The sequence below is a fragment of the Montipora foliosa genome, chromosome 12, assembly GCF_036669935.1.
Source record: "Montipora foliosa isolate CH-2021 chromosome 12, ASM3666993v2, whole genome shotgun sequence".
Lineage (NCBI taxonomy): Eukaryota > Metazoa > Cnidaria > Anthozoa > Scleractinia > Acroporidae > Montipora > Montipora foliosa.
This window is the reverse complement of record NC_090880.1, coordinates 34,145,826-34,172,096: the sequence shown is the minus strand read 5'-3', so window position 1 is coordinate 34,172,096 and position 26,271 is coordinate 34,145,826. Positions and strand designations below refer to the sequence as shown.

Below are 26,271 nucleotides of genomic sequence, written 5' to 3'. Positions count from 1 at the left end.
AAACAAGAGGGTCCATTCTGGAATGTTTGGAATAATTCCCGATTTTTGATGCTTACGGGTTCTTGGCTTCTTGTGGGACAAGAATGTAGAATGTGATAGTACACTCGCCCACACAAACGTCTACGAAAATAAAGATTGAGGTTTACTCTGCAATAAAACATAATAACAAATTGTACGCCCATCGGAGTGCTAACATTTATTGTGGATTAAGTTGTTTAAGAATTCCCGCAGCGAATACAAATGGAAAACATGCTTAAACAGTAAAAGATGCGCAAACTCTTTCTTTGGACATATCATTTGCATACTTCATTTTTATCCATTTCAGTATTTTTGCACGTTGAACTGACTGGAGATTCTCTTTTAGAGTCTACAATAAGACATTTGAAGGCGACTTCAAAGTAATATTGAGGGAATTTTTCTTGTGCATGTTACCTTCACAGCGATACATTAATTTTAAGTCACTTGAAATACCTATCATATTCATCACAAGTTAAATGTGGTTTCGTTCCGTCGATAAACACAAGAAACGGTGAGACGTTATTGAAATTTAACTTAATGACATTTCTTCAATTTTTTTTGACTTTCAAATAAATCTGGTGTACCCTCAGTAGCTGTTAAATCTGAACCAACATGAATATTATTCACTATACAACAAAGCCCCCAACAATAGCTTTTTTGAATGAAAGAAATATATATTTGAATGAAAGGGTTAGCCTTTTTAATGGACTTTATTTTAATATTTTTCTTCCTCCCTTATTTTTCTTTTTACTTCTTTGATCGTGAGGGACTTGTCACAGCGTGTTGTAAGGATCAATCTAAAGTAATTAATAATTCATAACAAATTCCTCCAATTTTTTCTCGAAACAACTTCTCATAAGACTTCGTAGACATTATTTGATTTACGCCAAGTTTTAGAATATTGAAGGATTCTGAGATAATGCTTTAATGATTTTCGCACGGTTTCACGCAGGTTTGTAGGCCAAATTCTTGCTGGTAATTTGTTATACCAGATATTGTTCTTCCAAAAAATACTGACACAAATATACGATCAACTGTTGACTGTCTATTTATAAATTCGTCAACCAAGAAGGGCACATTTTCGAGAAAACAGAAGACCCAAGCTAAAGAGTGAAGCACTTTAAATCTTTACAAAAAATACGGCAAAGAATATAGTGAGAGGTTTGCTATATCACTTTATTTCTGCGAAATCATAATGGCCAATATTTAGCACAATATATATCTTTATTTCTTCCATATTTAAAGTAATATCAATATCGTATTATAGCAAAATCAATCTTTTCCGCTCCATATTCCAAATAAACATGCTGTTTATTACTATGAAAAGCCGTTGACTTTGTTCTTGAGGAACTTAAACAAGCTAGGCTCAGGGCCGTAGCCAGAAAAAAATATGACTGAGGCAATGTCCATGGTTAAATTTTCTTCCTAGGTATTTTAGGTTTTATAATGAGACAACACTGAAATCACGCTCTATTTTAAAAAATTGCGAAAAAATGACTGAGGCAAGCGACTCGGTTTGCCTCCTACTGGCTACGGCCCTGAGGCCTCTCACGTCTTAGCCTTCAGTGGGGATTCGATACGACAGAAGCTCACTGAAACAAACAACGAGAAAGACGGACGGTATTTTTTAGTTAACCGAATCCTTCAGCAAAACTGAAATGAAATTATAAACACTTCTCAGTCAACTCGCAACAGTAGAGGCACGAGGTGAGAACTGCTTTCGGGTAAATTTCAAAGATTTGTTCAAAATCTAATGTTTTGATTATTTTATTTGAGTCCAGAGAGTCGCGTGATTAGGTTAATTTACGCGCGAGTAACCTTTGGCATGGCATGCCTTGTAAAATGCCTTGTAATATTTTGGCCACGAATCACGACAACATTTTGTTGACACAAGCAGGAAAATCCACAAAAGTTTTTTTCGCCGCGGTGTTTTATTAGATAGAGTAGGTTTTTCTGAGGTATACTCATTATGTTTTGTCTTGGCGCATCTTAGCCTCGAGTCAGGGTTTCAAAGTTTATTTTAAAATACACCTATACAATAAGAAAGAAATACACTTTCCCGCAATATAGGCGGGTAGTGTTTACATTTCTACTATGGAATAAAACTATACAGAAGAAAAAAATATAGGTACAATGCATGAATTTAACTTTTCTTAAGTATGTGAGTTTACTGGGTGACCACTATAAATTACCAAGGCAACTAGGCAAGATAAATATTTGATTACGTAAAATGGAAATTAATTTTCATTTCAATCAAATGCTCACTCGATAGAAGTTTGAACGGGGGCACTCTCTTACCGATTCGATTCCCCGGTGACATTTGAAGAGCCTGTGCTTCTCCGTTTAGTGCGAACCTTTGTTGTCTGATGGATTAATGGTAATGTACACTCTACCTGAACAAGGCTGGTTTTGCCAGTAGAAATATGGTACATTACCTATAGTAAATTATCAAAGCTACGTTGTGTCGACTTTTTGCTCAAGATCGATATTTATCCCACTAAAGCCTAGTTTTCATATGTCGGCAAAATCCCAGACCATCGGGGATTTCGCAGTTTCCCGACCGTCCCAGATTTTGCCGACGTATCGGAAAATCGCCAGATGCTTGTCCTAGATCCTTCCGATAGTGACTTTGGCGGAAAATGGAAAGTGCGCCAAATATTGAAACATGCAATTTAGAGGATTTGTAACGAGCTAAAAACCATCGCCAACGTCCCCGAAAGTACAAATTTGAGTTTTCATATGTCGGGAATGATCGCCGACGAACGTAAAAATCTGGGACACGTCGGGGAAAATAGAAACGCTTTCTATCTTCCCGATTCGTCCCCGACCATCCCAGATCATCGGGGATGTCTACGATTTATGGTTTTCCTTAGTCGGCAAAATCTGGGATGGTTGGGAAATTGCGAAATCCCCGATCGTCTGGGATTTTCCGACATATGAAAAATAGGCTTAAGGGCCGGGTCATTTGCCTTAAACATGAAAAAACGGTCTGGAGGCCAACGAGTCTTTCCATCATTTCATCAAGCCAGTTACTTGATTGCGTAACAACTATCTCCTGCAATTTCCAAATCCCGGGCCCAGCCCCCTTATGGTATGACCCTCCAGAGCACCACCACACTGCACTCACACCATGCCTACACAAGCGCTATCCGTTATTTCATGTCTCTATCCGTTACAACACGTTACACGCCATTATTCCACGTTACTAGCCGTTACTACACGTTCGTAGCCGTCACTACTCAGCACTAGCCGTCACTAATCGTCACTAGGCATTACTACACATCACTGATCGTTATTCCACGGTACTTGCCGTTACTACTGGTCACTAGCCGTCACTACAAAGCTACACAGCACTAGCCATTACTAATCATGACTGTAAGTTATTACACATACTCGTCACTCGAAGTTACTGCACATCACTAGTAATACTCAGTAACACGGTTAACGGGAGGCTACTACACAGCACTAGCCATCAAGTTACAAAACTTCACTAGCCGTTTAATCAGTATAGTCTACGTGAATAGACATTAGCCCTCGTCACTAGCCGTCACCTTAGAGCACTGGCCATTACTCCTGGTCATTTGACATTTTCCCACGTTACTGGCCGTTACTGGGCACTCGTCACTAGAAGTCACTAAGTATTCACTACACAGCACTACCCTTTACCGTGACACAGCACCAGCAGCTATTACACGTCACTGGACGTTACTTCACGTCACTAACCATTATCAAGTTACACGTCACAATAATAATAATAATAATAATAATAATAATCATCATCATCATCATCTTTATTATGCTTTTGTCGGTGTACATTTTTTTTACAGTCTAGAAGGTTTGCAATTTATAATTAATTATATATAACAGTAATAATGGGCAAGCCAGGAAGCTAAATGAACCAGTTGGTGTTCTTGTTAGCACCAGCTGTTACTGCACAGCACTAACCATTACTACACATCACTGGCCGTTATTCCACGTTAGTAGCACGTTAGAATGGATACGCAGATTTAACTATGTGTGACATAGTTCACGTCTGCGTATCTATACATATATTCTAAAGAAACTGTGGTGCTGCGTCGGAGAATTTGAACTGACCGTACAGGGATTCTAAAAGCTGACGTTCGAGCGTTTACAGTCCTTCGTTAGAGCGAATCCAAGAGATCTGGATTCGCTGTGACGAAGGGCTAACGCTCGAAACGTCAGCTTTTAGAATCCCTGTACGGTGGTCAATTTACATTATCAACTCAGTTGATAAAACCAAATTTTTAAGATATATGTAGATGCATTGTTAGTGTGCGCGAACCCGGAATCATCCAGTAGACCAGAGTCTCTTTCCGCCCTGAGTAGACCGAAGGCAAGGAATATTTGTGTCATTGTACATGGCGACGTAAACTGGCATGATGTGAAAAGTACTGGGCCCTACACCGCCACGAATACAACAAGAAACCATTGAAATGGGGTGAATTTTTGTTGATTGTATCGTTTTGGTCCCTTTTTTCTCCCACATAACATGCAGGGGTTATGGAGTTTGATAGGAAAGATTGGAACTGGCTCTGCACAAAATTTTCCGTACGAAATCGGTGAGAAGATTGGGAGTCTCGAGGACAAATCTGTCTGGACATTGTATGATGGAAAGAAGAAAGTAGGAGTTCAATTATTTTACCGTGCCGTAAAATAAATTTTCCACTGACTTGTTGTTTAACATTGTCTTCTAGGGTACGGGGGAAACTGTGTCTGTATTCATTCATGATGTAAAGACGTCCTCTGAAGACAAGGTATTAGCTTATTTTAACAAACAATCGCGAGTCGAATGTACTGTTTTGATAGTAGCTGATAGTGTTTGACATTATTGATCATATCTTTTTCCCTGCTACAAGTTGATTTGATATGACAGGTTTGCTGTGTTAGGGTTGTTTCCCACAAAATTATGTCAGAAATCCCAATTACTGAGAAGTGTTAAATGACAGAGAGAACAAAGTTGCAGCCAAAGAGCTGGAGCTGTACTAAATTTTACAAGCATGCACTGAGTTTAATAAAATTCCGAAGTCGTCCCCAGCCACTTTAATACATGCATTTGCATGTCACTGAATAAGGATAACGATTATTTAATTTAGACTCATTTTTCAAAAGAGTGGAGAGGGTCAGATGCTAACAATATATAGTACCAATTTTTAATAGAAGTGTTTTTATTTCCTTCCAGGAAGACTAGCTTTATTTCTATTTGCTCTCTGCGATATAACCTTAATTAAGTTCATTATGATCAAAGTCATCTAATTGTTTTAAACAGGATGTTGGTCTAAGGGGAGTGGTTTTAATGTGGTATCAAATATAATAAATATTATATCATCATGAAATTAAATTAACTACATTGGTATGCACGATTTGGTTGTGTAGTCAAATTTTATTTCTTAAATGCATGTTAAAGTTAAAGTGCACCTAAACCCAAATATTTTTTGTTCCTAATGTAAATCTCCCCATCCAAAGCAAACATATGCCAGCATTGTTACGCACAATTTCGCTTTTTCTGTGCCGTGCAAGCCACGTAAACTTGGCAGAACTAGCAGTAATTTGGACCCACGACGGTGATGCAAGAGGCATGGGTCTATTCTCGATTTTACGTCACAAACTGCTTTGCATTCCTATTTTCAAAGAAATTTTGCATTGCAAAGCAGTTTGTGACGTAAAATCGAGAATAGCCCCATGCCTCTCGCATCACGGTCGTGGGTCCAAATTACTGCTAGTTTTGATACCTTTGCGTTTATTGCCCGGCAGATAAAAAAGCGTAATTTGAGGTAAGAATCGTCAAACAAGTTTGCTTTCCGTGGAGAGATCAATATTGTACACTAAAAATATTTGGGTTTAGGTGCACTTTAAGGTATAACAAGGGAAAAGTTGGTTTCGTTCAGAACTCTGACATCTTGTTAGAATTAAATTCATAATAAGAAGTAAAATAGAAAATGGTGAGATATTCTTCAGTGAAGTGACAATGTAATTTTACAGGGGGTCCAATGTGTATATATTTAGGTAAGCTGTTAGTAGAGGCCGAGCCACATGCACAGTAATTCAAATATAGATCATATATTAATATTTTATGAGATGTATTTTTATTCTTTTATTCTTACTTATTTCAAGTGGGGGTAGTCTGATCCCAAATCAACTGAGCAAGCCATTTGGTGGGAAAATGAATTGAGATATGTACATGTATCTATTAGTAATTATTACCATTGGGTTGGTTAATAATTTGGTTTTAAAATTACATGAAGGGTACCTTCTGTATAATTTTTTTGATGCAGAATACATGAGCCAAAAACAGTAGCAACTTTGAACTTCGTCTGGTTTTACAGAGGAATTCATTATGACCTGAATACTGCCTTCTTACAAGTTGGCTGTGACACCAAGTAAATTGATAATGAAAAGTACATTTTGTAGACTTTGAACAAATGGGTAGTGCAAGATGATTTATATTGTTATTTACATGTTAATTTTTATCTGTTATATTTTTATCACAAGGTTCAAACTGCAAAGCTTGCTCTCAGAAGACTGAAAACTCTTCGCCATCCTAACATACTACGCTATATTGACGGTTTTGAGGTACATTCATTGAACGGTTTCTTTGAAATAGGATTCAAACATACCAGCTCCTTTGTTAAATGTCTAGTACTTTTATTTTCTGTACTGGTAATTGCGTGGATGGAAAAATAATTTTATACATTATCATCTCATGTTTTGTGTGTTGAAGTTTTTTTGGAAGACTTTTCCAGTTTAGAGCGGTGTCAATTGAGTTTTGAAAGTAATTAGCGAATTGCTTTGGTTCAAAGTTCTCATGCCACTTTATCAACCAATCAAAAGTGAAACCAAAACCAATTGTGGCTTGTGCATGCACATTTCCTATGCTTTGTGTCGGCTACATGTAATTACTTTGAGTTTTGATTGGTTTACTGAATTTTTTCCGTCCTTTTTGATTGGCCAATTAGAAAGTAATTACTTTGTTTTTGGTTTAATGTATGACACTCGATTGAAACTTGCTCTAAACATTGTTATTTAATTTACACAGTGGTACATGTACATTTTTAAAAGTGTTGGGACATATCCAATATATACTCATCCTATATGCAGAACCAATAAACATGAAAATCCCTAGATCTCCTCTGACCCCTCTGACTGGTGAGGTGTCCCATGGATTTCTCTCATTTTTTTACAATATATATCTAATCAACCAGGTAATTACATGATAGTATTAAAAGGTACATAAGATGGCTGGATGGCATTAGCCAGGGAAAACAAAATTCTGGTAGTGGGACTACCTTCCTTACAACAATATAAAATAAGGTAAACTAGTAACTCTCTATTTACATAATGCTAATTTTGAGCAATAACTTAAATAATGAATTTTTGAAATAATGATTTTAACCTGTTATTAATTAAAAAAGAGGATTGTGCATATTTCTTTGATCTTCTGCTGCATTACAATCATAATGTACATTGTATTGCTGAATAAAATGAAGTTGTAAAATGAAATTATTATTGAACCTATGTCTTCTTTTCCAGTCAGAGACAGTGATTTATTTGGTAACAGAGCTGGTAAGACCATTAGATGTGCAGCTTAGTGAAGGAGAGAGTTGTGATGTGGTTATTTCTTGGGGCTTGCATCAGATTACAGTAGGTTTTTATGTACATGTATATCATAATTATTATTGTGACATAATGGTGTTCATGACTACCATGTACATTATTGCATTGTAAACCTCTTTTCTAATAGGCTGCTTTGGAAAATACCATAATACTCTTTGTTTGTCCCCCCAAATTTTTTAGAAGCATTGTTTGTATTTTCTCTTGGGACCAGAGAAACTGGAAACAATGCTCATGCAAAATTTAGGGGGACAAACAAAGAGTACATGTATAATAGTATTTTCCAGTGGCAAATAGAACCATAGCTAATACTCGGTAATAATAATAACTCCAGCAGAGAGTTCTTTTGGTTATGCTCTAATTTTCGTTTGAATATTAGAACATGATTGTTGGATTCTAAACAATCCCAACTTAAAAGAACTTTTTATTGCATTCTATGCAAAAAAAATTGTAATCAGTTGACAGGGACGAAGAATTTTCATGTCGAATAAACATTTAACTGGATTCATATTGCAGTTGTCTGTTGTGTAACATCTATAAAGCCTTCACTTTGTAAGGTGATACAACACTGCTGCCGATATCATAATTACAGTACCTATTTAACTGTTGACAGTTTGAATTCCCCCTACAAAGCTTCTTCAAGTACATTTAGTCATTCTTTGTATTTAAGGTTGGTCTCAGTTTTCTCACAAATGACTGTAACTTAATTCATGGGAATGTGTGCATGGCATCCGTTTTTGTGGATGTTGCTGGAGAGTGGAAACTCGGTGGAGTGGAATATCTCAAGCCAGTGGAACCAGCCCCCAATTCAGTGGAACCTGACCTTCCTCGTCTTCCAGTTTTACAAGTTTACGAACCTCCTGAGGGGAGAAAATTTGACAAAGCCAACAAGAAGATTGAAAAATGGTATTTTAAAAAAATTAATGGTTTTATCACTGACAGTAAAAAAATAACCTCTTACTATTAAACCGAGAGTGAGGGCCGCACTGGGAAATATTGGCCCGAGGTTGTGGCCTGCAAAAATGACCGAGGGCAATATTCCCCAGTACGTTACAATAATACAATACATACTTAATTGACCGCTCCCCATTGGGGCTTTTCAGGGCCAATGAAACAATCAACGAAACAGAACACAACAACAACAACAATTGTTAAGAATCCCAACTGGCCGGAGGCAAACCAGTTGGCTGTTTATAAGTGCAGCTGGGAAGTTGAACCAGGGACTACCAGGAACAAATTCAGCGAGTGGTCAGAGCGGGTCTTGAACCCGGGATCTCCGGATCTCAAAGCAGGTGCCCTAACCACTGGGCCACACTGCGTCCTACATTCCTGAGCAAGTGAGGTTACTGTAGTAAGTTGTTTATCATGTGGCACATTGTTTCTTTGAACGATCGGACACTTCTCCGATTGGTGAGTGTTTGTAATATTTGTTTTCCATCAGCTAACTGAACGGTAACCTTTAATGTGTTCTGCTTGCTCTAATATTGTACCATTGTGATGAAAAAATTACATTCCGCTTTTTTAATGACGGTGCCTACTAATTCAAAGATATTTTTGCACAGTTTACTGAATATGCAGGAAAAGAAGGTCTTAACATGTGTTACTGAAATCCAAAAAGAAAATCCGGGGTAACCACACATTTTTCAAAGATAATTAATCAATATATAAAGAGCTTTAAAATACAAAGCAATCTATGGCAGTCTTTTCCAAATTGAAGCTTAATTACTGTATCTTTAAAAAATGCATGGTTACCCCCAATTTTCTTTTTGGATAGCAAGAGCACTTGCTAAGTTCTGCTTTTTCCGCGTAGTTTTGAACTGCGCAAAAATATCCCTGTATTAATAAGCATCATCCATAGGAAATCCGAGTATCTCGAGATGCGCAGAACAAATGCGCAAAAACAATAGCAGGCACCATCCTTAAAACGTTTTGTTTTTCGCTCAACTTGAATTACCTGGGAGAGAGAAATATACTGTTTCCATGGTAATGGTTCATACTGTAAACTCCAGACTGAAAAACAACCAATCAGAGAGGTCCATAATTAGCCTGAGAATTGCTTGCCATAATTTTATAATAATGTTCCTTATATAACAAGCAAAAACATATTTATTTACTGCTTTCCCGGATTGGTTTGATTAAGTGATTGCAGAAGCAGTGTGATGCTACTTGTACACCTTTTATGCAGTTATTAAAATTTAGCACCAATTTGAAACCACATTCCTTTAACCCACTGACTGAAATAAAATAAAAATCCAGGTTTTCCCTGTTTCAAATGCCAGGCAACCAAATCCTTGAATATGGTTGCGTAGATAAATCCTTGGTTTCTCATTAACGTACTAGGAAACTCCCTACAATTAAATGCATGCCGTGTTGAAAGAAAAATCCACTAGAGAAATGACAGCAAACTTAATACTTGACTTGCAGGTCAGCCGATATGTGGGGTTTAGGCTGTCTAATATGGGAAGTATTTAATGGCTCTCTGCCAAGAACAGGGTCACTGAAGTCTGTCGGCAAGATACCAAAGAATCTGGTCTCTGACTACGTTCAGCTTGTTGGTGCCAACCCAAAAAGCCGACCCAATCCTGCAAAATTTCTTCAAGATTGTAGAACTGATGGGCACTATCTCAAAAACAGCTTTGTTGATGCCAATTTATTTTTGCAAGAGTTGCAGGTTTGTTTAAGTGGAATCTGCCTTACATTGTAGGTCACCGTGATGCCTAATACTAGGGACTTTAAGCAAGGACGACAACCACAGCTATGATAATGCCACAAAACAAAAGGTTTAATTAGCAAAAAATGCACGCCCAGCAGCATGGTACAAAAAGATGATATTAACTCATTTACATGTATTCCTGCAAAGATTACAACATTTTCGGACGCAAATTCCATGTGAATTGCTCGGAGGTGAATAGCAAAGGACATCTGGAGTTTGAGTAGCCAATCAGTGTGCGAGTTCAAAGCTATCCACTGTTTTATTATATACTAGTATTTTAATTATCTGGACTTGTAGATCCCTTTGTTTTGGTGTTCTTTTAAGAGTTTGTGGCCATGTTATTAATATTAATTTATTGTATCAGTTATTTATTTCCTTTGCATTTTTTGTGACGTTTTAAACTTATTATTGACAGATAAAGGAACAGAAAGAGCAGAAGCAATTTTTTGTGTCTCTCAGTTCATCGTTAGACTCGTTTCCTCAACAATATTGCAAGCACAGGATTCTCCCACAACTGCTGAATGCTTTTGAATTTGGATCAGCTGGCTCTGCTGTTTTGGGACCACTTTTTAAAGTAAGACCACAGTCGTCCTCTAAATTTAACAGTCTGTACATGTACCTTGTAGACTAACTTTGCAGATACCACACGGTCTTTACAAGTTTTAATTGTATTGGACTACAATAGTATAGGATGCAGCTCTGTTTTATTAGGATTAGGCTCCATTGTTTCTGTTGTATGTTTTTGTGTTCCTGTTGTTTTCTGAACCATTTAAGAGGACCGTTACTAATATGATAATTTATTATTGGACTAGAGCGGTTTTCAATTGAGTGTCGAAAGTAATTAGCGAATTACTTTGGTTTTGCATCTACTTCACTCAGTGATTGGTTCAAAGTTTTCGCGCCACTTTTTCAACCAATCAGAAGTAAAACCAAAACCAATTGTGGCTCGCGTGTGCACATTTTCCCGCCTTTTGTGTCGGCTACGTGTAATTACTTCGAGTTTTGATTGGTTTACTGGATTGTCTCCGTCCTTTTTGATTGGTTAAAGTAATTACTATGGTTTTGGTTTTACGACACTCATTTGAAAACCGCTCTAATGGTATCTGTAACTGTTACAGTATCAGATACATGTTGATACTAGGTAATAATTATGATTAATTTTTTTGCTTATGGCCAGCATTTGTGACAATAAGGTATACCAGCAAAGCTTTGTGCAAATTGTTCCTTTTAATCGAACCAACCACATATTCAGTAAATTCTTCAAAACAGATGCCAACAACATAGAAAATGTTTTTAACTTCGTAACAACCAAGAGTGAGGTTGTTTATTATATGTCTAACAGAATGGTTCTGAAGAAGAAAAAACTAATGTGCATAATCCATAATCAGCTCGTGGGCATTACAGGAGAATAATGCCCTAGTGCTTAGCTGCTCATAGCAAATCAGAGCATGCAGTATATTGGCCAGAAACACTCACACCATATAATAATGAGCATTAAATAATTATGTGTTCTAAGACTACCACTAGGTGACCCCAAGCAATTTGTTTGATAGCAAGATTTGCTGGCAGTTTTTCACTTGGCCTGAGCCAGCTCACATGCTGACAAGATAGATGCAAACAAAAACCTTAGCATCTAAATTGGCCTAAATAAAATAATTGTTATTAATGATTAATGTTGTTAAATGAGAAGATCAATAAATCTGATTTTTTGGAAATAGAATTGACATCGCCAGACAGTGTTGTTGCATTTCACCTGGAAAAAACTGTTCACCCTGCTATGCATGAGTCTGGTGTTATTATTAATGCTGGTGTTGTTGTTGTTGTTGTTGTTGTTGTTATTAACCACAAGTCATGACCTTGAATCAATCAATGACTTATTGCAGGCTGGTTTTTATTTTTGGCTGCACAGGTAGGAAAGCTTTTGGATGCAGAGGAGTATCAACAAAGGATTGTACCCTGTGTGGTCAAACTGTTTTCTTCCACAGACAGGGCTACACGGATCAATCTACTTCAACAGGTGCATTACAAAAATCAATAGTGAGAAACAAAATGACTACTAACCCATTCACGTCAAAAGCGCCCTGAACTGACGAGTAAAATTGTCTGGCATTAATTAGCCATGAGAGTAAAATCTATAAAGCTGTCTCACTCTCTGGTGGGGAAGAGTTAACAAGAAAATGTCTGGTCAATGTTTGAGAAAGCGTCTTGCAGGCTACAATTTTGAACAAAACCAGATGGATACTAACCTCAAGAGAAGACCAACAACACCCCTTCCACCGCGGACTGAGGACAATGTGTGAGCCATGGGAGTCATGCAAGCCATGGCTGTGAGCCATGTGTATATTTTTCCTGTGAAAATGAGTGCTTTTAAATTTAATGGAAGATCTTTAAATTCCCTGTAAAGCTAACAAGGCAGGAAAACAAACAAATTTAAAATTTTTCAACCATGATCCATAGTCTGCAGTCTCAAAGGAGCAACCAACATTTTTTTTAACTTAATTAATGCACTTTTCAGTTTGCACAATGCTATCTGAGGAGGTGCAAGGAACAAATTCTTCTCCTATTAATTAATTAATTCTGATTATATAACCAAACTTTTTAAAAGAAATGTAACTAAAAGTGCCCTCCTTTTTGGGATCATTCTAACTTGTGATGAAGAAATCACACAACATAAACTGCAGCTTAAAGGCAAAACTGAATGCACAGTGACAACATAACAATAAATTTAGTTTCTTGTGATGATGGCATGAGTCATAAACAGGAGTCTTCATAAAGTTGTCTCATGAGTTTCAACTTTATTTTAATTCTATTACGCTGTCACAACATTATGGCAATGTGCACGAAACTACATAAATTTATATCAATTTACTTATTTTATTCAGCTTGATAACTTTGTTCAGCATCTGAAGCCATCAACTGTTGAAGAGCAGATCTTTCCACATGTTGCCTTGGGCTTTGGTGACACTGTCCCTGCTATGAGGGAACAAACAGTGAAGGTGTATTATTTTTTATAGTAATTTTGTGTTCTCCTGTACTGTCCTATGAATGCTTCTTTTGCATAAAACTTGTGCACTGATTTTCCAACTTTATAGAGTCATTTTAATTACAAAAGAGGCCTATTGGAGTGCTCAGCTGTTCTCTTTAGCACCCCACGGCTTAAATAAAAGGAAGGAATTTCATTCAAAAAACAGAATTTGTTATAATTAGTTTCCTTTTCCATAATGTACATTCCTACATGATCAATCGTTCTGAGGCCCTTTTCTTGGATTTAGTAAGGCCTCTAGGCATTAGGTGAACTCAAAGGCCCTGACCGGGGAGCTTATTATGATTAACATTGTTTAAGGGCCCCTCCAAAGGTTTTGTTAATTTTTTGCTTCGTTAATTTATCTTTTTTGTCGTCTACTAATTAGCACCTCCTTTTGTTCTTCTTTCTTTTCTAAAGAAGGTCTTTGACCAAAATGTTTTATTAAATTTTTTAAATTGTAAACTTTTTTTGCGTCAGAAGTTGTCCGTCCTTGCTTCTGTTTTTAACTTTCTACAGTCATTCATGTTGTGAGGTTTGGACTAGGAATCTTGCTGATCCTCCTGATGTGGTGACACCTTTGTTGGCCTGAGAGACTCGCTAACAGTTGTATATAATTTTATATATATATATATAATTAATGTTATTTATGTATTTCCTTGCTTTTGCAGTCCATGCTTCTTTTGGCTCCAAAGTTAAGTGAAAAGGCAATCAACAATCAGCTACTCAAATATTTTGCTAAACTTCAAATGGACCAAGAGGTATAAGTCTTCCTTTTGGATTGCATCATGTGATAACTTCTGTCAGATAAGGTTAAAATAAAGAGTAAAATTGGCATACAGATCTGCAGTGAAGTATATGGGCAATGAACAAAATGTATGTTCGATAAGTCAGTTATCAATTCCATGGATATGAAAAGCCCAGTGACTGGGTCGAAGTGTTCCTATTGGTAGTATTCTATGTGGGTAACTGAGATCATGGCCAAAGAGAAAGAGATCTTAGCAACCAGGCCAGTCCTCCCTCTCAAGTTTTAACAATGAAAGTGAGATTTTTACAGTCAAACATTTTAGTGGTGACATTGGATGTGGGATCGATTATCAGCTCTGTCAACCATATACAGGCTTATATGAAGAGGTCCTTAGAGGTCCTCAGATCAGTTATCCATTTCAGCTTGCCTCCTGGATCTGCTTAATTTTTCATATCAAAGCCTGATTATATTGCTTATTGTTGTTCTTTTTGATTATTTGAAATAATTATTATTGTTATAATTATTATTAATTCAATTCCTAGGCTGGTATCAGGACAAACACTACAGTCTGTCTGGGAAAAATTGCTGTCAACCTACCACCTTCAGTATGGAAAATTTTCTTGATTTTTAAATTTTACAATACCTATTCATTCAGAAGTAAAGTATAGAACCAGCAAACTCAACAGTGATACATGTATGATGTCAAGTAAAACTAGGATTTGATCCCAGGCAACCTTGTCGGAAGCCGTGCTCATTTCTGCTTCCAAAAGTAATTCATTGTATTTACCTGATTGTTTGGACTGTTTACGTAGCGATTAACCGTTTCCATTTTGTTTCAGTCCCGTCAAAAGGTGTTGATCCCAGCCTTCCTACGTGCACTGCGGGATCCCTTTCCTCCAGCTCGTACGGCAGGTGTTATGGGCTTTCTTGCCACTGCTGAGTTTTTCAGTATACAAGAATGTGCAATGAGGATCTTACCTGCCTTGTGTACTCTAACCATGGATCCTGAGCGTAAAGTCAGGGATCAGGTATTGATTACCAAACATCAAAATCCTGAGCATAATTATAGCCAGATTGAGTTAAGGACCAAGGCCACTATAGAATGAAGAATGTAGTCTTTTCTTTTATTCAGCCCTTAAAGTTCGTAGTGTGTCGGTTCACTTAATATTGAAATATTGAAAAGTTTATCACATGTGATTTTTTTTACAGGTATTTAAAGTAATTAAACTTCTTCTTAGCAAACTCGAAAAGGCTTCAGAGGACCCTGAATCTCCTGTGAACGAGGCTGGTGAGCATTAGTTGTTGTGGTTTGCTTTCATGAAGAAGAAAGGAAACAAAAATGATCATTATGATGATGATGGTGATGATAGTTTAGAATATTTTATAATGCCTGTATATGCAAGCCTTTTTGGAGCTTGATGGATTTTGTCTGAATTGGCTGACTTGAACAAACCACCTTAATATGACTAGGACCTCAAAATACACAGTTGAAAAACTCTGGTCTCACTTTTATCTCATTGGCAAGCGGCAAAAGAACTTACCTCAGTTGGCTGTTTGTACCATGATGATGTTATTTGAGTAGTACAGTGTACCTTGAGATTGGGGGAGTGCTACTGGGTTGAAAAAGAATGTCACTTTCAAGAGATTTTTTTCCCCACCCCATGCATCCTGGGTAAACATTTGTCAAGATGAAGAAGCACCTACAGTATACCTGGCATTGGCTGATGGGATGGGTTGGTGGACATCACTGTCAGGCTCACACACAGCTGAGTGGCCTGGATAACATGCTTTTTCCTCTAGACTTCCAATATCGTGTGTCTTTTCTATTGTAAAACGTCCCGAAATTCGATCACTTCAAATTCTCACTTTCACATTATATCAATCAACAAAATTACGTGAATCGCCCGAACATACGTACTGTAATGCAATAAGTAAGATTTGTACAATACACTTTCCAACACCCTCTTGCTAAGTGGTAGAGTATCTGATTAAGTAATTAATATTAATCATTATTATACCCTATCCTGTTAAGATGAAAAAGAGGTCAAATTCTAACATTGCCTTTCTTTGCAGTACCAGAAGAGCAAACAGCTCAAGCGGCTGCTGGGGGCTCCTCTTGGACTGGGTGGGCTGTTAGCTCACTCACTTCCAAACTGTACCGTGGAGGAAACACACCCACTGGGTCAGCTGAACCTGAAAAGAATAAACGCACTGACAAAGAGGAAAATCCAGGTAAGGCTGGATTACAGGGCTGCCTTTGAATGGGTTCTAAAATAAAACTCTTAGACTTTTCTTCAGACACCTAGTGGAAGAATGATCATAGAAACATCACGCTGAAAAAATAATTCTCTTCCTATAAAAGTGTAGTGAACAGAAATCCTATTTATTGTTATCAATTGATTGCAACAGTTGTCATCACAAAAGGCACTTAAACTCAACTAAGTTGTGCAGTTAGATCTAGACCAGTGTCCTACTGATCATGCAGATTGTCCAAGTAACATGTCTTTTATTCAGATGAATTAAGTAATTCTTTTTAATTTATTGTCTTTGGCAGTTCATAGAGTGAAGTGAAAAATTATGATGTTAGGTTATCATGAGTTTGAAGTTGTTTTGTCTTCGTGTGGCAAAGGAAAGGGTAAAATCCTGGAAGACCTATAAAGATATTCTAGGGAGTAAATTATCATGGTTTGTGAAATTGCAATGTTTGAATTATTGGAAGGATTACATTTTTGCAAACATTGGCCGTGTAGCACGTTTGTTTGAACAGACTTAACTGATTAGAGTGTAATGTGAAGTGCTAAGTATCTACCCCATATGAACCATGTGAGCGCTAGCTTTAGCCCTACTGATGGAAATGGGCCCACACAAGGACAGAGAAAAACTCTGACCAGGGTGGGAATTGAACCCACGACCTTTGGGTCAGATCACCACTGCTCTAATGATTGAGCTACAAGGTCAGACGGGAGCAGGCCGTGGGAACTGACGATGTTAAAGTCACCGCAACGCTCACATGGTTCATATGGGGTAGATACCGGTACTTAGCACTTCACATTACACTTCACATTACACTTCACATTACACTCACATTACACTCTAATCAGTTAAGTCTGTTCAAACAAAAGTGCTACACGGCCAACGTTTCCTTGTACTTGTACATGTTCATTGCCATGACTTTAACATCATCAGTTCCTGGCCACGGCCTGTTCCCGTCTGACCTTGCAGCTCAGTCAGTAGAGCAGCGGTGATCTAACCTGAAGGTTGTGGGTTCAATTCCCACCCTGGTCAGAGTTTTTCTCTGTCCTTGTGTGGGCCCATTTCCATCAGTACTAGGGCTCACCCTCACATGGTTCATATGGGGTAGATACTTAGCACTTCACATTACACTCTAATCAGTTAAGTCTGTTTGAATCATTGGGATTTTTTTAAAATCCAGTTTCAAGTCCTTCAGTCTACTGGTCACCAGATGATAGCAATACCCTATCATGGTGGAATAACCATTGATGGCAAATAATTTTTTACTCTTAAAGTAAAGATGATTCATAGATTCTTATGAGAAGTTTACCTTGTCAGACAAAACAGCTGAGAGTAAAACTGTACACAAAATCCCAGCTGATTCAAAGGCAAGAGAAGCTGCACCGAAAGAAAATGCTAACGACTCAGGCAGTGATTATGGAGAAAACTGGAGTGGAGACGAGTGGACTGATGCTCAGGTATTAACACCGAGATGCTGTGCTCTGTTCCCATTTTTATTAGTTCCAAAAAATCATAATTTTATGGCTGCTATATGCGTGTTGGTACATGTATGGCAGACCTGACATTTTGTTTATTTTCGCTTTATGTGGAGTGTTCATATTAAAAATGCTTTGCAGGAACCAAACCTAGATGATTTGAGGAGTGACCTGCTGGCAGCCAAAGAGGAAATGTCAGCATTTCAGAGTGCAGAGAAAGAATTGGTAAAATGTGCACTTTTTTTACACCAGGAAAAATTAATTCAACGTAAGGTCAGAATTTTAGGCCATTGTTTCCTTTGCATTGAGAAAGTAGAGCTGTTAAAAAGGAGAAAAACTTCAGGCTGTTACCTCAAGTCAAATTTAATACTAGGACATCAAGGCCCAAAATTCAGGTTGCCTTTGCAATGGCCAATCAATTAACTTACCGGTATGTACAAATAAGGATGCCTCAAGTGCTTTAGGACTTCTCTTTGAAACCCCCACTTTCAGAGAACACTTACATGTATTCACCTTTGCATAGGTGCAGTTTAGTAAGCAGGCAACAATAATCTTATCAACACACAGTACCTGATGGTTGTATAAAAGAGATAACAGTACATGTAGATTGAGATACTAGTTTAGGGCACTGGAGATGCTATCCAAAATGACGATGATGATAATGGCGATTAATTTTGTAACATTTCATGTTTTTGTTTGTGTCCAGTCAGTAAGACACTCTGCCAATGCTGCTGGCATTTCTGGTGAGGAAAGTGGTAGTGACTATGGTGATTGGGAGAATGATGATTGGTCTGTTGATAGCTTTTCTTCTCCAAACATGATGAATAAGGCTTCTCCAAGCAAACCTAAAGAGAGCACTGAGGTACAGTAGCTAGAATGATCTCTCTGAATTTGGTGTGCCACAGTCAAGTACATTGTACTTTATCAAAACAAAAGTCCTGACATCAAAGACTGCTTTTGCTACTTCCAGGTTTTGTCTTGCTCCTGTTAAGGAATGAGTTAAAACCACAAAATAATTATTATGCTGCGTTAAATTTTCTAGAAGAGTTAATCCTTCTCTCCCTATTACTTGAGTTAAAATGTATAATCCATTGATTCCTGAACCCCTCCTCCCATGGTGTGATGTAAAATTATTCTGGGGTAAAAGTAGACTAATTACAGTATTATTCTTTTCTAGTACATTAATACCAACGGTGGTAATAGTGCCAACTGTAATTGTATTGAGGAAAAATCCCCAGACTAATCTGTGAACAGAGCATAATATCCAGCCTCACACGCTCTAAAATTTAACCAGACTTGTTATTTCTTGTTTTTCTGCTGTAGGAAGGGAGTAAAATGTCAGTGAACAAAAGCCTGGTACAGCAAAACAAGGGTAAGCCAGTGAATTCTAATACAACTGTAGGAGATGCATGGGACACAGGAGAATGGGGATCATTTAATGAATCACCACCAACTGGCAGCGGTCGTGTAGTGGAGTCTCAAACAAGACAGATGACAACAGATGATGGATGGGGTGAAGATGAGTGGGGATCAGGAGACTGGCAACAAGACAAAAAGAGTAAAGCAGAACTTGCCAAAAAGAAAAGAGAAGAAAGAAGACAAAAGCTTCAGGCTCAGAAAGATAAACGGGCTGCAGGAGTTAAGGGCCCAATGAAACTTGGTGCGGTGAAAATGCAGTAAGTCATTCATTTGATGGTGCTCAATATGACAGACTTGCTGAAGAAGGTCAAAGGGACGAATAAGAGAAGCGACGATTTGTAATATTGCTTGGGGAAAGAGACAAATCAAGTGACAATTAAGGATAGAAATGACACATCTAATTCACATCTACAGTACAGGGGGTATGTGAATGGTATTGAGACAGATAGAAACCTTTCTTGTCCTACATTAACAGTAAAAGAAAAAAAGCAAATGTTGGACTTTGAAACTATGGAATTTCCATAAAGGTACACTGACCTGTGGCTTTTTGGAGGGAGTATCATTCACTACTTAAAAGTACATCAAAATAGAGCTTGCGCACAATAAGACATGCTGTTGTACCCTCACTTGGGGGAGTAGGTTACAGTACGTTTGGGTGACCCTTTCTTGAACTGTCATACAATCCCTTGAAATGCAATTTAAAATTCAAACGTGTATTAGTTATACATTCAAAAAATATTTGCAGATAGTTATTGTCTTGTTGAATAAAATTATTCTTTTGTAAATGCTATTAATTAACAAGATTCCTTTTTGTAGATACAGGTAGCATTGATCAAACTTTGCCACCTCAACTACTGCCCACCATTATGATTCACACGTTGGTACATGCATTGTGCCATTTAATAATTTACAATGTATCAATTTATACAGTAGTTCTTGATAAGTGGAAACAGTTGCGTTATTTGTGAATTTACACTTCAATTAAGTCCTTTCACAGTAAAAATTATTTTTCACGAAACTGCTGTGTTTTCAAGGAAATCTGCCAACTTGCTCAGTTATGCCAACAAGTAGTATTTTTTGTTGTTTATCAGTATGGTTTTAAAACGTCTTGTGTTGAGTTTGCTTCTTTACAAGCCACGGGTCCTGCTCTCTTGGTCTTGGAGCTGCTTTACAACACAGCCTTTAAATGAAGTTAGTCGCACATCAATCTCGCCTTCTTCAAGCTTGAAAAAATGCATGGAGAGAAAATTAATAATTTTGAGTTACCAACAGTTTATCCATCATAATACTGTGTTTAAAGACCTATGGGAATGTTTTCAATAGCAAGCCATTCTAGTAGTAATGTTGTTGAGAAGTGTTCATTGATACTATGTACAGTTGTAATGTGAAAATTGTGGTAATAATGCTAGAGAAAATTACTATTAACTCTAACTTGTGATGCTATTACAGTGTAGTTGCCAGGAGGAAGGTGTTCATTCTGCCACATTTTCTTCACAAAACCATAGAAAGTGACTTTCTTTTCTAACAAAGATTTTGATATAACCTTGTCAACAATAGTTCAGCGTAGGAGAAGGGCTGGAACCAACAACCTAAGTGAAATCTATTTAACAAATGGATTGCATGTTGCCGTGTATCTTTTCAGTATTAAATAGATCACAGATTACATCAAAATGTGGTAAGTTAACAACAAAAAAGTGGTGGTGTCACGGATGTTCTTACCACATTTTGATGTCTTCTGTGATCAGTTACTGGTACTTTGACAGATGCCCAGCAACATGGAACCTATTTGTTTTATGTCATAAAACATTATGTTCTGGACTCGTAGCCATATGTGGGTTAAGTTTGTTGTTGGTTCTTTACCCTTCTGCGAGAGGGTTTTCTCCGGGTTCTTCAGTTTTCCCTTCTCCTCAAAAACCAACATTTCTAAATTTCAGTTCAAACGGAAGCAGGAACTCCCTGAAAACCACTTTTGGGTGAGTGGAGCTTCCTGGGTAAATATCACTAATTAATTATTAAAGAATTAAAAGTTTTTGATGATGATATCAGCTATATGCATCTGGTCCCAGTTGTTCAATTGATGGATAGCTCTATCCACTGGATAAATCACTATCCAGCAGATAAACACTCGCAAAACCAATAGGCCTTATCACGGTTTTCGACGCCATCTTGACGGGTAGGCAAAGCGGTCAGAAATTACAGTGTTTGTATGAGAATCTGATAGCAAATAACTTCTTCCAAAATTGAATTTTGCTCAATTTGTGAATCAAAACATTAAAATACTAGAAAGAAGATTGTATTCACCAAGTTTGAAGGATTTAGCTTTGCTATAAGTTGCTGAGCTAATTTTTTCAAATTTTCCATACATTTGTCTTGAAATTTTTTTCCCGCAAACAGCATCTAGACATTTGTCTACCCAGCCAAATTTACAGACAAATGTGTAGAAAATTCAAAAAATTAACTGAGTGTCTTCTAGCCAAGCTACATCCTTCAAACTTGGTGAATACAATCTTCTTTCTAGTATTTTAACGTTTTGATTCACAAATTGTGCAAAATTCAATTTTGGAAGAAGTTATTTGCTATCGGATTCCCATACAAACACTGTAATTTCTGACCGCTTTGCCTACCTGTCAAGATGGCATTGAAAACTGTGATAAGGCCTATTGAGTTATCCAGTGGATAGTGATTTATCCAGCGGAAAGTGCAATCCATAGTTTGAACAACTGGGCCAGATTTATAACTAACTTTATCCAGTGGATAACTCACTAACAGACAGTTACATTTGTGCCATAACTGTGAATATGCACACTCTAAGCACATATATAAAGTAATTAGGTATGTACAAAAAGTTTAATGTTTAAAGTATTTTTCATACTCTGGATAGTGACCAATATCCACTGGATAAAGTTATCCGGCCTTAGATCAACTGGGGCCTGTCCTCTAGAATAAATCATAGGTGAGAACCAATGAAATGCCAGCATTAATGAGATTATTATGTAATATTAGCTATTGCCACAAAACATTGCTGACAGTGCTGATATGTTCCAAATGCACTTAGAAATTAACCAAAGTGCTGCTTGTTACATGTAGCTTTTCTAAGCATATATTCAAGCTGTGCTTACACTGAACTCAGTCATTTTATGGCACTAAATGGCACATCACTTTTTGTTTTCTATGACAAAGTGAATAAAAAATAGGTGCTTACTTCATCCCAGGCATACAGCTCATCATAACACAACTGTGAAATGCATTTCCTTGTGCACTTTATAAGTTCTAATCCACCATGACCTTGACATTTGGTTGCTTCACAATCTTTTTCCAGAGGCGAATACTTTTTTGCCTAGAAGAATAATGAAATATTAAACTGGTGTTGTGAGTATAAAATGAGAATTCTGTGATCAATGCCCAGATATTGGGGGAGTTCCTGTGTTTTCAAATGTCAGCTTTCCAACCCTTGCATTATTGGGTCCCTGTTGAGTTTCCAACAACCACCCATGGATTGCAGACCTTGTACAGTTTTTAGTCAATCATCTCTGGCTTTCATAATATTTTACTGCACAACTCAGCAACTCAGGGAGGTATCCTGGTGAATATTATTCCACCAAAATGGCGCATTTCCCCATTTGAAAGAGTAAAATTACGGCTGTTTGAATTAAACATTACCATTAATATTGTGTGTACAGTCTGCTATTGTTTAGCCTGCGAACGCAGAAGTATTTCCGGCGGTCGTTTCTCTTCCCCGAAAAATAATACGTCTGCGTTCGCAGGCTATTGTTGTGCTAGCTTCAGTTCTGCTAAGGCACTCATAAAAAAAAACAAAGGATCTGTGAGGCTAATCCAAATTACTAAAAGGTGGTTAATAGTACAACATCGGACCACTGACATTTGCAGCTAGGCCCTCTCCACTTTCCAAGATAGCAACCAAGTCAATTTCTTTTTCACTCAGGGCACCATTGCTGCTGCAAGGTTTCCACCCAATAGAGCTAATGGGGGAGAGGTAAATGTTTTGATAGATTGCTGGATCCACAGCACTTGGACAAACTAAGGTCAATTTCTTTAGATCTATGCAAGTACTAGTAGAGGAGAGAGCAACGAGCTATCAATGTCAAAGCCTTACCAGTCGCTGCTTTTTTCTGAAGTTGTAGTGCTTAAACTGGAAGACCTTTGTTTTCATAGAATCGATCAGAATCAATAAAAACAGCAAGCAAAGAAAATAAGAGATGGATTTTCGATACACCATTTGAAATTTCATAAATGTTGGTCGGCCAAAGGTCAGCCATATGACAAGGGATTGGGGATAGTGTTCATACTCTTCATGTATGATGATGCCAAGTGACTGTGTGCGCAAGGGAGAAGCCATGTTTTATCTTTTGAAACAGATCTAGAAACACACAGAAGTTGGATTTAATTAAAAAAGTAGACTGATACAAGAAGACTCCGTCATGATGCATCAACTTGGACAGCAGGTTAGTACATGTTTCACTTTTTTATTGCTTCAGAAAGTACGTGGGATTTCGATTCATGATCACCTTGTAAACAAAAGTGGGGATTGGGTGCAGTTCAGTTTATTCGTGATTAACAAGCAACCATTTTGCTTTTATTACGATGTCAATGTTAAATGAAGTGAATGTACCAATCTTAACCGCTCTTTCGTTTTTTATTTACCATGTTTAAACCATTAAAGTTGTTATTTGGTAGTTGCCAGATGATTCCTTCACAAGACGTATGAAACTCCGATCTGAGTAGCAAATCGGTCAGTGTCAAACGCAGACTGCAGACTGCAGACCGGGGGTAAAATGCAGACTGAGGTTATAATTTAACTGTTGAAAAAGCCCAAACCCATTAGAAATGCTAACAGTAAGGCCTAAATATTGTTTTCGGCCTAATTAGGCCTAAGCTTAACATTTCTAAGGGGTTTGGGCTTTTTCAACAGTTACGTTATAACTTCAGTCTGCAGTCTGCGTTTTACACTGACCGTAGCAGATAGATGTTCTTGAACTAGTCTCCTTAAATTTATTAATTATCAACCTCTGGTCCATTGAGCTTTTTAATAACAGATAATGCATAAACATATAATTTGTTTTTGCAGAGGGGTTTTCCTCATACTCACCCCACCCAATCATCAGGTTTGTCTGAAATGGAAAGAGAGAAGATTTACACTTGGGTGCTGGAACTTTCCAGCCCAGACACAAGAGAGCATGCTCTCTTGGAGCTCAGGTATGAAAACCAGAAAGCAGGTGGGGCCCAGTGCTTTGGGCGATTGCCTTGAGATCTGGAGATCCCTTGTTCAAGGCCTGTTCTGACCACTTGAATGTTAAATTTGAACCTGGTACAACATCTGGGCTTCACTTGACTGTACATTTGTAAATAGCCAACTGGTTTGCCTCCAGCCAGTTGGGGTTCTTAACATTATCATTGTTGAGGTCGTTCTCTTCTGTATCTTTGGTCCTGATTAGCCCCTGTGGGGAGGAAGTGGTCAATTAAGTAACCCTACCTCAACTAGCCTTGTGTGGGCCCATTTCCATTGGTAGGGCTAATGCTCACATGGTTCATATGGGGTAAAAAACTAGCACTTCACACGACACTCTAATCAGTTAAGTCGTGTCTCTGAGATAAATGACTAGTTTAACAGCCTTATTTGATTTATTAGCTAAAAAGAAAACAAAATCTTAACTATTATATCTTGCCTTTGAAAAGTGTTATGCCAACCTTATTATAATCTTATTTGCTCAAGATTGGGAATTGAGTTTTCTTTCATGGTGTTTATCTCTTTCTTTGTAACATTGCCAAAATGGCAATCCCTACTTACTGTAAGATACTGGAGCTAAAAAAGTGTGAAAGTGCATTTCATGTTTAAGACTTGGCCCCTGCTGGTGTACTATAGATTTTGTTATTTTTGTTGGTAGTCTTGTTGATATCGCACAAATGTTATGAATAATAGAGTGCTGTGGAAGATATACTGTCCTTATTCAGGAGATGTTATTTCAAGACAACATTATGCAAGCCAGTCCATGACTATTTCAGCAGAGGCAATAATAATAATTATTGTATTATGTATTATTAATTGTTTGGAGGTATAGAAGAAACAAGGCTCTGTTCTCATTGTGTGCATTGATTAAGTTGCACTTAATTATTAGTTTGGAAAAATAATTTAGGTGTCCTGTACATTTTTATTTTTGTCTTAGCAAAAAGCGAGAAGTTGTTCCTGACTTGGCCCCTATGCTGTGGCATTCATTTGGTAAGTTAAGCTTTCTAAATCTCACCCCTTGTAGACTTTGTATAACAAGCCATTCTTCTTATTACTAAGTCTTTGTGTCATAATAATTATTTGCTTTGCAGGGACAATCGCTGCATTGCTACAAGAAATAGTCAATATTTATCCCGTAATCAACCCACCAAATCTGACAGTAAGTATTTGTGTTTGCAGTATGTGCTATTATGTATGTTGTGGTTCAATGTTTTCTTGGTTTAAAATTTTTCATACTAAATTAGTAAGAGTTTTCTAATTGTCTAAGTTTCATTATGATCATAATCTGAAACAAGACAAAGTGGAAGACGCAAGTGGAGAAGGAGATCAAGAGCGTTGGTTTGGAGAAAAAGGACGCCATGAATCGAGCGAGATGGAGAGTGGGAGTTAGAAAGAATGCTGACAAAGTGGGGTAAATCCAGCCACCCCTGTTTACGGGGATAAACCCGGATCAAAATTGGATTGATGATGATGATGACCCAAATATAAAATTGAACCATATTATGTATCACTATATATGATAGTGGTAGTACTACTTTGTTATTCCTCAGTAAGTCAGGTAGAGGAAGGAGACTCTACCAGCCAGCTCAACATTTTGTATTGAACAAAATAAAAAAAAACAGGTTTGGACTGACTCATCCATTTCTTTGGATGAGCGTTAAATCAAGGAATGTTAAGGCAGCTGGCAGAGTCTCCTTCCTCTTCCTAACTTATCCAGGAAGATCGAAGGAGACTCTATTCGCAGGGTAG

At 37.5% G+C, this 26,271-nt stretch overlaps 3 protein-coding genes across 4 annotated transcripts in view; 2 read left to right on the top strand and 1 right to left on the bottom strand.

Moving 5' to 3' along the window:
* The first annotated feature begins 4,446 nt into the window (after positions 1-4,446).
* LOC137980458 (N-terminal kinase-like protein) lies at positions 4,447-20,554 on the top strand. Of its 2 annotated transcripts, none has more exons than XM_068827907.1 (18): positions 4,447-4,660; positions 4,734-4,793; positions 6,529-6,609; positions 7,567-7,677; positions 8,318-8,553; positions 10,072-10,318; positions 10,776-10,934; positions 12,270-12,377; positions 13,243-13,356; positions 14,054-14,143; positions 14,673-14,735; positions 14,970-15,158; positions 15,340-15,418; positions 16,204-16,362; positions 17,701-17,840; positions 18,000-18,083; positions 18,565-18,720; positions 19,182-20,554. In XM_068827907.1, exons 1-18 carry the CDS (start codon positions 4,529-4,531, stop codon positions 19,536-19,538), a joined length of 2,565 nt encoding a protein of 854 aa, XP_068684008.1. In that variant the 5' UTR covers positions 4,447-4,528; the 3' UTR covers positions 19,539-20,554. The 2 variants fall into 2 exon arrangements, with proteins under 2 accessions (XP_068684008.1, XP_068684009.1); XM_068827908.1 differs by having other exon boundaries at positions 4,448-4,598; positions 19,182-20,067.
* Positions 20,160-23,634, bottom strand: LOC137980460 (uncharacterized). The gene is made up of 3 exons (XM_068827911.1): positions 23,392-23,634; positions 22,480-22,614; positions 20,160-20,500 (listed from the first exon to the last, which is right to left on the bottom strand). The coding sequence occupies exons 1-3, from the start codon at positions 23,632-23,634 to the stop codon at positions 20,405-20,407; spliced, it is 474 nt and encodes a 157-aa protein (XP_068684012.1). The 3' UTR covers positions 20,160-20,404.
* Positions 23,602-26,271, top strand: part of LOC137980459 (CCR4-NOT transcription complex subunit 9-like) — a 7,195-nt gene continuing 4,525 nt past the window's right edge. The window contains exons 1-4 of the mRNA XM_068827909.1: positions 23,602-23,740; positions 24,364-24,491; positions 25,460-25,512; positions 25,614-25,681. Of these exons, the coding sequence (XP_068684010.1) occupies positions 23,717-23,740; positions 24,364-24,491; positions 25,460-25,512; positions 25,614-25,681 (273 nt within the window). The 5' untranslated portion in view covers positions 23,602-23,716. The remainder of the gene's footprint in view (positions 23,741-24,363; positions 24,492-25,459; positions 25,513-25,613; positions 25,682-26,271) is intronic.